Below are 12,437 nucleotides of genomic sequence, written 5' to 3'. Positions count from 1 at the left end.
TCTTGCAGTAGAGACTGAGGTGGACCGAAATCCACTCGATAACACTATCAGCTCGCTTCATTCCTGGCAAGAGGAATGTGCTCGCTGACAGTCTGACCAGGGCCTCGCAGATAGTGAGTACCGAGTGGTCTTTGGATCCTCAGATAGCCAACAAAGTCCTGACTTTGTGGGGTTCCCCAACTGTGGACTTGTTCGCGACAGCATTGAACTTCAAGCTGCCCCTGTACTGCTCCCCAGTCCCGGACCCCAAGGCACTTTGGCAAGATGCTTTCCAGCAACGGTGGGATAACATCGACGTGTACGCCTTCCCTCCGTTCTGTCTGATGAGAAGGGTGCTCAACAGGACCAGAGTATCGGTCAACTGTTCGATGACTCTGGTAGCTCCACTATGGCATCACGCGGAATGGTTCCCGGACCTTCTGCAGCTCCTGACGGAGCTCCCGAGGGAACTTCTTCCATGACACGAGCTTCTCAGACAACCCTACTCCGGGGTCCCTCACAAGGCCGTAGCCTCGCTTCGGCTTCACGCCTGGAGACTATCCAGCGTCTCCTCGCGGAGAGAGGCTTTTCGCAACAGGTTGCGGAGAGAATGTCTCGGCACCTGCGAAGGTCCTCTGAGGGAGTCTACCAAGCAAAGTGTAGAGTCTTTTGTGGTTGGTGTCGTGAGAGGGGTATCTCTCCACTCGATGCCCCTATTCCAGCAATAGCGGACTTCCTCGTTTATCTGCGGGAAGAAATGCGCCTTTCTGTTTCGGCAGTGAAAGGCTATCGCTCAGCCTTAAGCTTGGCCTTCAGGCTGAAGGGCGTGGATATTTCTTCATCGCTAGAACTCTCTTTACTCATACGTAGCTATGAGCTTACCTGCCCCCAGTTGGAAGTGAGACCTCCTCCTTGGAACGTGGTTCGAGTCCTCAGGTCTCTTAAGAGACCTCCCTTCGAACCACCCTCTTAACGAGAGAATGCCTTGATGAAGTCATTGGGCTTCAGCACGGCATATCATTCCCGTGCTGAAGGCTTGTGACGGGCAAGAGGGCTCTCGAACTGGGGAATTTCTTTTCCTCAGTTTGACTCTAAATTTCTCTCATTCTTTTTCTATTACCTCTTATTGCTTATTCCTCCTTCATAATTATCAGCTGTCTCCAACCTTGCTGTCAAAACTCTTTTACCCATTTCACTGTCCAGGTTTTTTAGAGGGGACATTGTATCCATGATCGGTTTTTATTTCAAAATCAATTGTGGGAGCTGTGGTGGTCTTGCCAACTGCCTGAAAATGTTTGGACACCTAGGAGTGTCAGTATTCCCATACTGGCACGCGGAACTATCTCTTAGGAAATTTGGCCTTCGGATTCCAGGGGTTGGCAATTTTATAGAGATAGGACTCTCGGCATTCTGTCCGGTTTGCCTGCCACTATGATTAGAGTGGGGATGATTGTATTCTTGAAATGCTCTCAGTCCCATCAAGCGGGTTTGGCATACACTTGAGCCACTCTAATCATAGTGGTACCATCCCTTTGTGGTAGGGTAGGGAGTGGACATTTGGTAAGCAGCTTTCACAGGTGTCATTGGTGGAGAAATTAATTCCAGGAAAGGCTAACGGTGTCTTCTTTGGAATTTCAGACAGTCTTAATTTTTTCTCTCCCTTAAACTATATTTTTTTCCATTGTTTTTTTTTTTCATTGTTATTATGACCCCTTCCCTCCCCCTGAAAAAATAATTAATGAGTAAACTTAATATTCCCCGTACCCCTGGATCAAATGGCGAACCCCAGACACCGTTGACGACTTCTGCTTGTTTAAATAGGGAAAGCTCTGTTGACAACCTCGGCAATAAAAAGGATTCCTCCAACAATACTTCTTTGACCAGTGTTGTTAAAGACAATTTATCGGCACTGGTGGAAAATGATGCTTGTAATAACCGTAATACTTTACTCTCTGGTTCTGGCTCATTACCAGATCCAACAAAAAATCTGAAAATTCTCCACTTAAAAAACATACCAATTGGTTGTAGCTATGACATAATTCATGAAGCCTTCTGTAGATTTGGAGCAATCAAAGAAATTTTAATGGAGCTTAATGGTAGTAATGGCTTTTGGGAAGCTTGGGTATCATTTTCAAGTTTTGAGATTGCTTTAGAAGCAAATAAAAATTTAGAGAGCATAAAAATTGACAATTGTTTAATTTCTGGGGCTTTATGTGATAAAGCACCAAGACACCTAGAGGTATATAAACCAGAAGAATGGATGGAAAAAGAAATAGACCATAGACTTCCAGAAGTAAGAACCCCCAAGCCCCCAACATGGATAATTGCATCTGGAAAGATAGATAATTATAACTATTATAAGATTAATAAATTTATACAAAAAAAAGTTGGTTTAATTAAAAGTAAGGATATTAGTAGATACGGTAAGCAATCTGTTTTGATTAATGCTAAATCAGATACTCAAGCTCACATGCTTTGTGGCATGAAGATTGCAGAAATTGATCCTATTAAGGATATTAAACCACATATGAGCTTCAGCTATGGTAAAGGAGTAGTTTTTGATAAAGATCTATATGAATTCTCAGAACCAGAAATTCTGGACATGTGCCCTGCTAATGTTTGGAAAGTAAGTAAGATCCCTCAAACAAGCATGGTAGTTTTAACATTTGAAACCCCTGTTATACCAGATCATATAATTATTGAGAATGAAAGAGTACGTGTTCGAGAATATAAACCTAGGCCTTTACAATGCTTTAATTGTTTCAAGTACGGTCACCCTTCCCGGTACTGCAATAATACGAAGATCTGTATTAACTGTTCTTTGTTAGAACATGGCCAATGCAACAGAGATACAACCTGTGCAAACTGTAAAGATAATCATAAACCAAATGATAAAAGATGTAGAGAATACAAGAATGAAGAAGCTGCAATCTTGAAAGCAAATGCTGAACATATAAGTGTAGGTTATGCAAAGCATTTACTCAATCGGCAACTTAATTTTGCTCGCGCGGTTAAGATGCCAACAAAAGATTATAATCCACTACCCCTTACTACCACAGGGGGACCAGTGGCAGCACCTGGCCCGTCAGGTGCATCTCCCTTAGTGGTAGTAGCCCAGCCATCTGGGTCAAGTGCTCAGGCTATAAAAGCCAGAGCACAAACCTCCAAAGAGGTCAATATGGTGTCCAACACACCAAAAGTATTGTCACCGATAGGAGCATCTCCCCTAGAGGTAGTAGCCCAGCCTTCTGGGTTAAGTGCTCGAACTGTTGAAGTTCTAGCACAATCCTCCAAGGAAGCCAATGTGGCTTCCACCACCTTAAATGTATTGTCTCAGGCAGAATCTCTACCTGATTTGATGGAGATTGGAAAACAAGATCTTCCAAAGAGGAAAAGGTCCCCATCATCCTCACCTTCATCTAAGTCAGGTAAGTGCCCTACTGCTCATGATCCTAAGGTTGACTCTTATAAAGATCCTAGAAAGAAAGAAAAGAAGAGTGGTGGCCTAGTAAAGCCTTCCATCTCCAGGCCTTACATGGCTTCATCTGAAAAGTCCCAAAAGACAAAAGAGACAAAGAAAAATAATAACAAAAGATAATGTCTATCATCCAGTGGAATTGCAGAGGTCTAAGTACTAGCATTGAGCAAATAAAAACTTTAACCAGGGACTCAGACACGAAGGTAATTTGCCTACAGGAAACCAAGATAAGTGACAAACCATTTAATCCTGGACTCAATTATCATTTTTGTAGATCCCCTCCTTTGCAAGCTGCAAGAGCTCAAGGTGGTACAGGTTTTATTATTCACAAATCTGTAAAATTTGAAACAATCCCACTCAATACACCACTACAGGCATGTGCAGTTAGAACTCATATCGGGAAAAAAATTACTTTATGCTCGCTATATATTGAACCATCCTTAGAACTTTTCCTCTTAGATCATGCTGGTAATCCAAGAAGGCTTAGACTTTCTGACCTCCAAGACTTGATCAATCAGCTTCCTGCCCCTTTTATTTTAATGGGTGATTTTAATGCAAAGCATACTTTATGGGGTGGAAATGTGTGCGATAGATGGGGTAATCTTGTTGAAGAATTAATCGACAACAATGATGTAATACTAATGAATGATGGTTCTCCAACTAGGTATGATGTATTCCACAACTCTACATCAGCCATTGATTTGTCAATCTGTTCCTCATCCATTCGATTGGACTACCTTTGGTCAGTAAATGAACACCTACATGGCAGTGACCATTGGCCAATAATGTTAAATTATGTCCATAATCTTCCTTCTCAGTGTCCACCAAAATGGAAGATAGATGAGGCAGACTGGGCAGCTTATGAAAACTGTTCACACACTGATAAAGAATATGATGAATTTACATCTCCAGTGCATGCCTATCAACATCTTGAAAATATTATTGATGATAATGCTAGCAAGTTTATACCTAAAACATGCGGTTTACCTCATCGCTCTGTAGTTCCTTGGTGGAGTAAAGAATGTGCCAACGCAAGAAAAGTGACCCGAACTTGCTTCAGAAGATACTTGAGGACAAACTATTTAGCAGATAGAATAGCATATCTCAGAGCCTGTGCCAAACAAAAAAGAATTTTTAAAAAAGCAAAGAGAGCATCTTGGAAGAAATATATATCTAATATTAATACCAAAACTCCTTCAAAGGAAATATGGGACAAGATTAGAAAACTTCAAGGTAAATTCGTCCCTAAGCCTCTACCAATATTAAGGGAAAATAATAGATATATATCTGACCCCAAAGATGTAGCAGAGGTTCTTGCTAAGCACTTTGCTCATGTATCAAGTGCTGACAACTATTCCCCAGCATTTCAACAAATTAGAGCATCAACATCTGTTGTTCCTCCTGCTTCTTCAAATACTGAAGCTTTTAACCTGCCTTTTAGTATGGAGGAGATGCAAAATGCTATCTCCAGCTCTTCTTTAACTGCCCCAGGTGAGGATGGCATCCGGTATGAAATGATATCACATCTTCCAGTGGATACCAAGGAATTTTTATTAGAAACCTTTAATGGTCTATGGGCTTCCCATACATCTCCTGATTCCTGGCATACTTCAATTGTAATTCCAGGCCACAAGTCTGGTAAAGACCCAGAACTGCCATCTAGTTATAGGCCCATATCCTTGACCAGTTGCATATGCAAACTATTTGAGAGAATGATCAACAACAGACTTGTGTGGTATCTAGAATCAAAAAATCTTTTATCTAACAGACAGTTTGGTTTTAGGAAGAACCGAAGTACTCTAGACCCTTTGCTGATGTTATCAAGGGAAATTTCAAATGCTTTTTCAAACCAAAACCAGGTGGTGGGTGTCTTTTTTGACCTCGAAAAGGCATATGACACCACCTGGAGGGGTGGTATTTTAAAGCAATTGGCCTCGTGGGGTATAGGAGGACATATGTTCTCTTTTATTGAAGAATTTTTATCAAACCGCTCCATTAAAGTGAGAGTAGGGTCAGAACTATCTTCATCCTACATGCAAGAAGAAGGTGTCCCCCAAGGCAGCGTATTGAGTGTGACCTTGTTTGCTGTTGCAATTAATAGTCTCATTAGTCACATACCTCCTGGCATACAAGGATCACTATTTGTTGATGACTTTGCAATTTATTGTAGTGGATCATCTGCACTACAAGCATGCCAAAATCTTCAAATTGCAATAAATGCTGCTTCCGCATGGGCAAATTCTCGCGGATTCATGTTTTCTCCTCAGAAGACCAAAGCCATTCGCTTTACTCGTACTCGTAAAAGGGAAGAGATCCCCACCCTTTTCTTAAATGATTGTATTTTGCCATATGAGGATAGTGTCAAGTTTCTTGGAGTCATTTTCGACAAGAAAATGACATTTGGTCCCCATATAAATGACCTATCTATCAGGGTTAAGAAGTCACTGAACATTCTGAAAGTGATATCACAATTTGATTGGGGTGCTGATAGAACAACTTTGCTTAGAATTTATACATCTTTGTGTCTAAGCAAGTTAGACTATGCATGCCAAATATATGGGTCAGCTACAAAGACTTTACTTGGAAAACTTGATATTGTTCACAATGCTGGGCTTCGCATCTGCACAGGTGCTTACAGAACATCTCCCATTGACAGTCTCTATGTTGATTCTGGCATACCTCCTCTTTCCATTCGCAGAGAGGAGTTGAGTTTGAGGTTTTTAGCTAGGTCCCTTGCTGTGAGAAACAATCCTAACTGTAAATATGTTAAGGCGCCTTTAGATCGGGCTCCTAACAGATCTAGAGTGCCTAAGCCTTTGGAAGTACAGCTGAAAAATGATGCTAGAGAAGTAGGCTTGTTAACAGCACAGATAGCAGAGGTAGGATATCCCAAGTCTCCTCCTTGGTGTAATCCACCTGTTAAAGTATGTTTTACAGCAGGAGGGAAAAATACCTTACCTAGTAGGGTAATGAAAAGTGAGTTTTTAAATCATGCTGCTCAACATCATGGGAAACATGTTTTTACAGATGGCTCCAAATCGGCTGCAGGAGTTGGAAGTGCAGCTGTGGTGGGGGATATTGTTATTAGAAGGAAACTCCCCTACTCTTGTTCAATTTTTACTGCTGAGCTGTACGCAATAATTCTCGCAGTCCAACATATTTTTAAAAATGGCAACCAAAATAGTTTTTATACAATTTTTACGGATTCAAATAGTGTTTTACTCTCATTAAAACAAATTATGCCAGGCCATCATCTAGTACAAGAGGTGCAGGACTGGTTAGTACTTCTGCAATCTAGGAAGAGTATCAGTGTTCACTTCTGTTGGGTCCCTGCCCATGTTGGGGTGGATGGGAATGAACAAGTAGATAAGGCAGCAAAGGAAGCTTCAGGGCTAAGAAATCCATCCCCCTTGAGTATTCCTTACAAAGATCTTAAAAGTGAGATTCATCTTTACTGTAAAAATAAGTGGCAAGCTCGATGGTCTGAACTGACCACCAATACAAAATTGAAACAAATCCACCCATTGGTGGATAAATGGTCATCTTGTAATTCTACAAGTAGAAGGGATACCATTATTTTAACTAGGCTGCGTATTGGCCATACACATGCAACGCACAATTATTTAATGAAGAGTGGGGAAGGGAGACAGGCCCCTCTTTGTAATACCTGTCAAGTGACAATGGATGTTAGACATATTTTAGTCGATTGTCCTGTTTTTAATCTCCAGAGGAGGACACATTTACTCCAGGACAAACCGTTAAGAGATATACTGGGGGAAAACTGTAATACCCTGAACTTGAGAAAATTTATACAAAGTATTGGGTTATATTACGAGCTATAATTGATTTTATTAATTTATTTATTTATTTTACCCTTTTAATCCCTATTCATTTCACATCTAGATTTTATTGTATGAAAGTGTTACGATTTGTATTAAAGGTTAAAATGATACTAAATGGTGTGAGTGTACAGATATGATTGAATGATTTTCGTTATATAGCGCTGAATGGCCTTTGATGCCCCAGTGCTTGGCTTAATGCCTAAATCCCCATATTCAACTCAACTCCCTTCGAACCATTACGCCAGGCCTCCGATCGCCACCTGTCTTGGAAGACGGCTTTCCTACTTGCTTTGGCTTCGGCCAAGCGGGTTAGTGAACTTCATGGTCTCTCGTACAACATCGCCCATTCAAGGGGATGGGGGGAGGTAACGTTCAGGTTCGTCCCTGAGTTTGTTGCCAAGACTCAGAATCCTGGAGTGCCGGATCCTCGCTTCGACTCTTTCAGGATCGCGAGTCTCCGTTCTGTAACAAGCAACCCAGACCAGCTGCTACTATGTCCAGTGAGGTGTCTGAGGCACTGCTTGAAGAGAACGGCAGCAGTCCGTCCTCAAGTGCAAGCTTTGTTTGTGAGCACAGGCAGGACTAAGAGGAGGGTCACCAGGAACACCATCTCAGCTTGGATTCGAAGGGTTATCCACCATGCCTTGAATCCTGACCCTCCTCCGTCACGTCGCCCTCAGGCACACGATGTCAGGGGTGTTGCTACATCCCTGGCCTTCAAGAGAAACTTCTCTGTGACGCAGGTACTTCAAGCTGGGGTCTGGAAGCGTCAGACGACCTTCACAGCCCACTACCTGCAAGACGTGACCCACAGGAGCCTCGATACGTTTTCTATCGGCCCTGTGGTGGCTGCACAACAGCTGGTCTAACCTCAGGCTCCTTTTTGGACAAGTAGCAGTAGGTTGAGGGCGTTGTTACCCGGTCTTAGTCTGCGTGAATGAAAGAGTATGTCTGACCCTTACTTCTTTCTTCATTCTCCCCTCTCTTGGGGAAGCAGCATCCTGGTCCTCACATAGCTGACCTCGACCTCTGCAGGTAACCCATGCTTCTTTGTGCTCCTAGTATTAAGCTTAATACTGTTGCGTCCCCCATACCCTGACGAGGTGGTATTGGGAACGTCCTATCCTAGATTCCTATCTAAAGGTCTCAAGGTCAACTTCATAGGACGAGTCACACTCTTCTCCACACACTGCTTATGTAGGCCAATCGTTCCTAGCGATGCTAGGAACTTGTGAGGTGCAGGGGCTCCTTTTCTCTAGTGCTGCTCACTGAGGGATTGAGGCCCCGGCCAAGCCGAAGTCAGTAAGGCTGGGGACTTTCCACCCTTCCTAAGGGGTAAGTCACCCAATGTAAATAGCGTGGTTTGTATTTCGGTTACGGAACAAATGACAAATTCGAAGATAATTTGTATTTTTCCTAACCATACAAACCTTAGCTATTTAGACATATGTGCCCGCCATCCCTGACCCCCGAGTCAAGTCCTACCTCTAAGTGAAGTGAAGCAAGTCACCGGTGTGTGTGGGGGGGGGGGGGGGGGTTAGCAAGCTACCCTTCCCCTACCCCCCGGGGGGGTAATTAACCCTTGTTAAAACTATTGGCTCGTCATTTCAGCTGCGCTAAAAGGTAAACCCAATGTAAATAGCTAAGGTTTGTATGGTCAGGAAAAATACAAATTATCTTCGAATTTGTCATTTTTTCTCAGCCATGGTGTAGACCATTCAAGCCACTTCCGCGACCTGAGCTGACATTTGTGTTTTCCCAGCTCTGTTTTTTCTTTGTGTGTGTTTTCGTGTGTTTTGTTTTGATGGAGTAACCATATGAGATGAGGAATTGGTGTCATGAGCTTGACCCCTATTTGACTTGTGCCTAATGGAGGGACCAGCAATGTTTCCAATCCTCAACCTCCCTGGAATGTGAGGACTAGCCAGGGGAACAATGGATGCTGTACGGTAGGAAAAGGAAGGGAAGGCGAACAGGGATTGCTCTCCTTACGAGATGGCTGTAAAAACTGCCGAACCTATCCGTATGTCTCCAGACTCTGTTTCCACGTGTGCATCTCCCTCTACAGTACAGTACCTGTAGCAGGTTTGTGTAAGGATACTAGATTAGCCCCATGCACTAGCACATGCGCAACAATGTGAGGCAAATTGGGGCCACTCTCTTTGTTCTCCAGTCATCCCGTCCATGCTTGTGTCACGCAAGGTGACACTGAAGGTAATGTGATCCATGTTCGGCCTCAAAGGTTCCCCTAATGAGGAGCTGTTTTTGGTCCTCATTGGGGCTACTGAACCAGAGGAGGAAACAACCCCATTAGAAGTACCCTCGCAGAAAAGAGTTGGGAACAAGAGTTGGAAGCCTTTTTCCCCTCCACTGCTCAGGCCCACCTCTTTGGAGTTTGAATAGATGTTCTTTGGGTTAGGTCTCCTAGGGAGATCATGAAGAAGGTCTCTTTGTTGCCAGTGAAGAAGAGAAAAGCAGGGTATGTTCAAACCCCTAATCGTTCTCTGCTTTGGAAGAGGAAGACTGATACGATCTGAGTTTCACAAGCAAACTAGACTGGCAACGGGATTTTTCTTACTGCTTCCCCAACAACCTAATATATAAGAGAATGAGGTCCAGGGTATCCTCCTGCCATTCGCAGTCACAACGCGGACTCATGCCAGCCATTCCCTGCATACCTCCTGGGGTGGGTTGTGTGCTCTCCCATTAATAGTGCAGAATAGCAAGCCAGAGAGCTGGAGAGGGAACACCACCGCCCCAATGCGAGAAGGCGCGATGTTTCTCCACTTCCGAGAGGGAAAGAAAGCTAGTATCCCACTGCACTTCTCTTCCTCCAATTAATGAGTACTCGCTAGAGAGACATTTCCAGTCCCTGTGAGGTAGGCAAGCATGGGCCTAGGTACTTCGTAAGGACAAGAGGGATTGTCCTCATGCAATAATGTACAGTACCTTCGCTGGACACTGGACCGAAAGCGAGTGCTATCTGTTACTATACAAACCCGATTTCTTTAAAGGTTTACTTCCCACCTCACCACTCCGTAAACCCTATAGCTCTGGGATCAGAATGGGGAATCTGCTCGTGTGGGAGAACGGGTGTTTTTGTTTATCTTGCTTGGTCAGCAATACTGTCGTTTACTCCCTATTTAAAGGACTTGGATTTGAATAGTTGGGAGAAATACAAATTACTATAAAAATTTTATTATTCATACTTCAGAATTTTTACCTCATATTCTTAAGTTATTGAAACAGCAGTGCTGTCTATTAACAGTTTTGTATTCTCTCTGACAGAGTCATTACAAAGATAGCATGCCCGATGGACTTCACAGCATATCCCTTTGACAAACAAATTTGTTTCATGAGGTTGGAGGGTTGTAAGTACTTTGCGTTTATTGCATTATCTGTTAGTGCCATGGCTTTGCATTGGGAAATTATTTATACCCGTTATTTTGATGTATTCGTTTTTTGACCTAGGAAGTTATACTGTACCAAAGTAAGGACTTGCTTTTATTTTCAATACATCCCTTTGATTTCTGATAAATAATAACAATGACTCTAGCACAAATTTTGATATGATGATGGCTGGTACTTCTTGGTTAATTAATAATTTCAGACCAGTATAGAACCTTTGAGGTGGAATATAGTTGGCATGAAACTGGTATCCAGATCAGCAACTCGCTCCGGACAGATCACTTCGTTGCAAACTTCCAGATTGACGGAAATGAAAGAGTCCAGCACGAAAATTGTAAGTTTTTGTACAAAATTAGCTCCTTGGGGAGAGCTTTAGTCTCCATGTCTAACATCTCAAGGAAAGGACATTAACCAATTATTCCATAGATCTAAAAATGATTGACCTACTATAAAGAGGTAGTGATGGTCAATGGATTTTAACTATTATTGAACAGATTTCTTTTGTGACCTATTATGCCCTAAATTTTATTTTGTAAGTCAACACTCATAAAAGGTGATTTATACATATTTTTCATAAAAGAGTCCTCTAACATAATTATGTTTTTTCTGAATATTTTTTAAGATTTATAATTCTTATGTTTTCTTTGCTTTTTTTAATACTGGATAGCATTGCAAAGATATTAAACTCATCATTGAAAGTTTCAATCATTCCTCAATATAATATAATAAACCAGAAATTTATATTATTATTATTATTATTATTATTATTATTATTAGTTAAGCTACAACCCTTGTTGGAAAAGCAGGATGCTATAGGCCTATGCCCAAGGGCTCCAACAGGGAAAATAGCCCAGTGAGGAAAGGGAATAAGGGAATAAACACTACAAGAGAAATAATGAACAATTAAAATAAAATATTTTAAGAACAGTAACAACATTGAAATAAGTCTTCCATGTATAAACTAGAAAAACTTATAAAAACGAGAGGAAGATAAATAAGATGGAATACTGTAGTGTTATAGTTTGGCCCAACCAAGGCAGAGAAAGGCGGCTGGATAGATCGTGACCATAGCCAAAAATCATGAGCCTGACAGGAAATCTGGTAAACTCAGGATCACAGTAGGGTTAAAAGTCTACTACCTACAATTAGCCTTCTTGTGTGACATAATCCCTCTTGAAATGAAAGAAAGAAATTGTACTGTGCATGTATGAATGGATACAAGGTTGTTGAACTGGTACTCATCCTATGAGTGCCTATATGGTAATTTGCTGCTGTCGTGAAATCCTCTCTGCTGAATAAGATTTTTTTTCAAGTATTTCTTTAGAATTTGTTTCACTATTCCATTTAATTTACACTGAATGCTTATTCTGTTTACACATTGAATTGATCAGGGAATTTATTTTATTTTATTTTCTGTATGTAGACAGCAGACAGTTGAATTGGGTAGGTTTCCTGCCGCAATGGATTATATTTTGATGAGGAAATTATGGAAATACTACCTTCCTTGTTAGTTAAGAGGAAAAACAATTTATGGGTATAGTTCAAGTCTGTTAGGATTGCAATTTTTACGAAGTGTTTTGATAACTTTCAGTGTCATTAAGTACTAGGTACTTGTAGTAAATAGAAGTTAGTCATTATGTTTTAAGAGGTATCTTTTATTTGTTATGTACTGTATATAAGGTTTAGGTAATAGGATTGATTGCCCTGTGAAGGTGTAAGTTTGCATCTAA

At 41.6% G+C, this 12,437-nt stretch overlaps 1 protein-coding gene across 5 annotated transcripts in view; it reads left to right on the top strand.

Annotated features, from left to right (window-relative positions):
• LOC137653173 (glycine receptor subunit alphaZ1-like) overlaps positions 1-12,437 on the top strand; it is a 68,545-nt gene that overhangs the window by 38,519 nt on the left and 17,589 nt on the right. For all 5 annotated transcript variants that reach the window (XM_068386555.1, XM_068386553.1, XM_068386552.1 and 2 more), the window contains exons 6-7: positions 10,588-10,670; positions 10,910-11,041. In XM_068386555.1, coding sequence (XP_068242656.1) covers positions 10,588-10,670; positions 10,910-11,041 — 215 coding nt within the window. The remainder of the gene's footprint in view (positions 1-10,587; positions 10,671-10,909; positions 11,042-12,437) is intronic.

This window comes from Palaemon carinicauda, chromosome 14 (genome assembly GCF_036898095.1).
Source record: "Palaemon carinicauda isolate YSFRI2023 chromosome 14, ASM3689809v2, whole genome shotgun sequence".
In the NCBI taxonomy this organism is placed as follows: domain Eukaryota; kingdom Metazoa; phylum Arthropoda; class Malacostraca; order Decapoda; family Palaemonidae; genus Palaemon; species Palaemon carinicauda.
The sequence above is the reverse complement of the archived record's forward strand: the minus strand, read 5'-3'. Positions and strand labels throughout refer to the sequence as shown.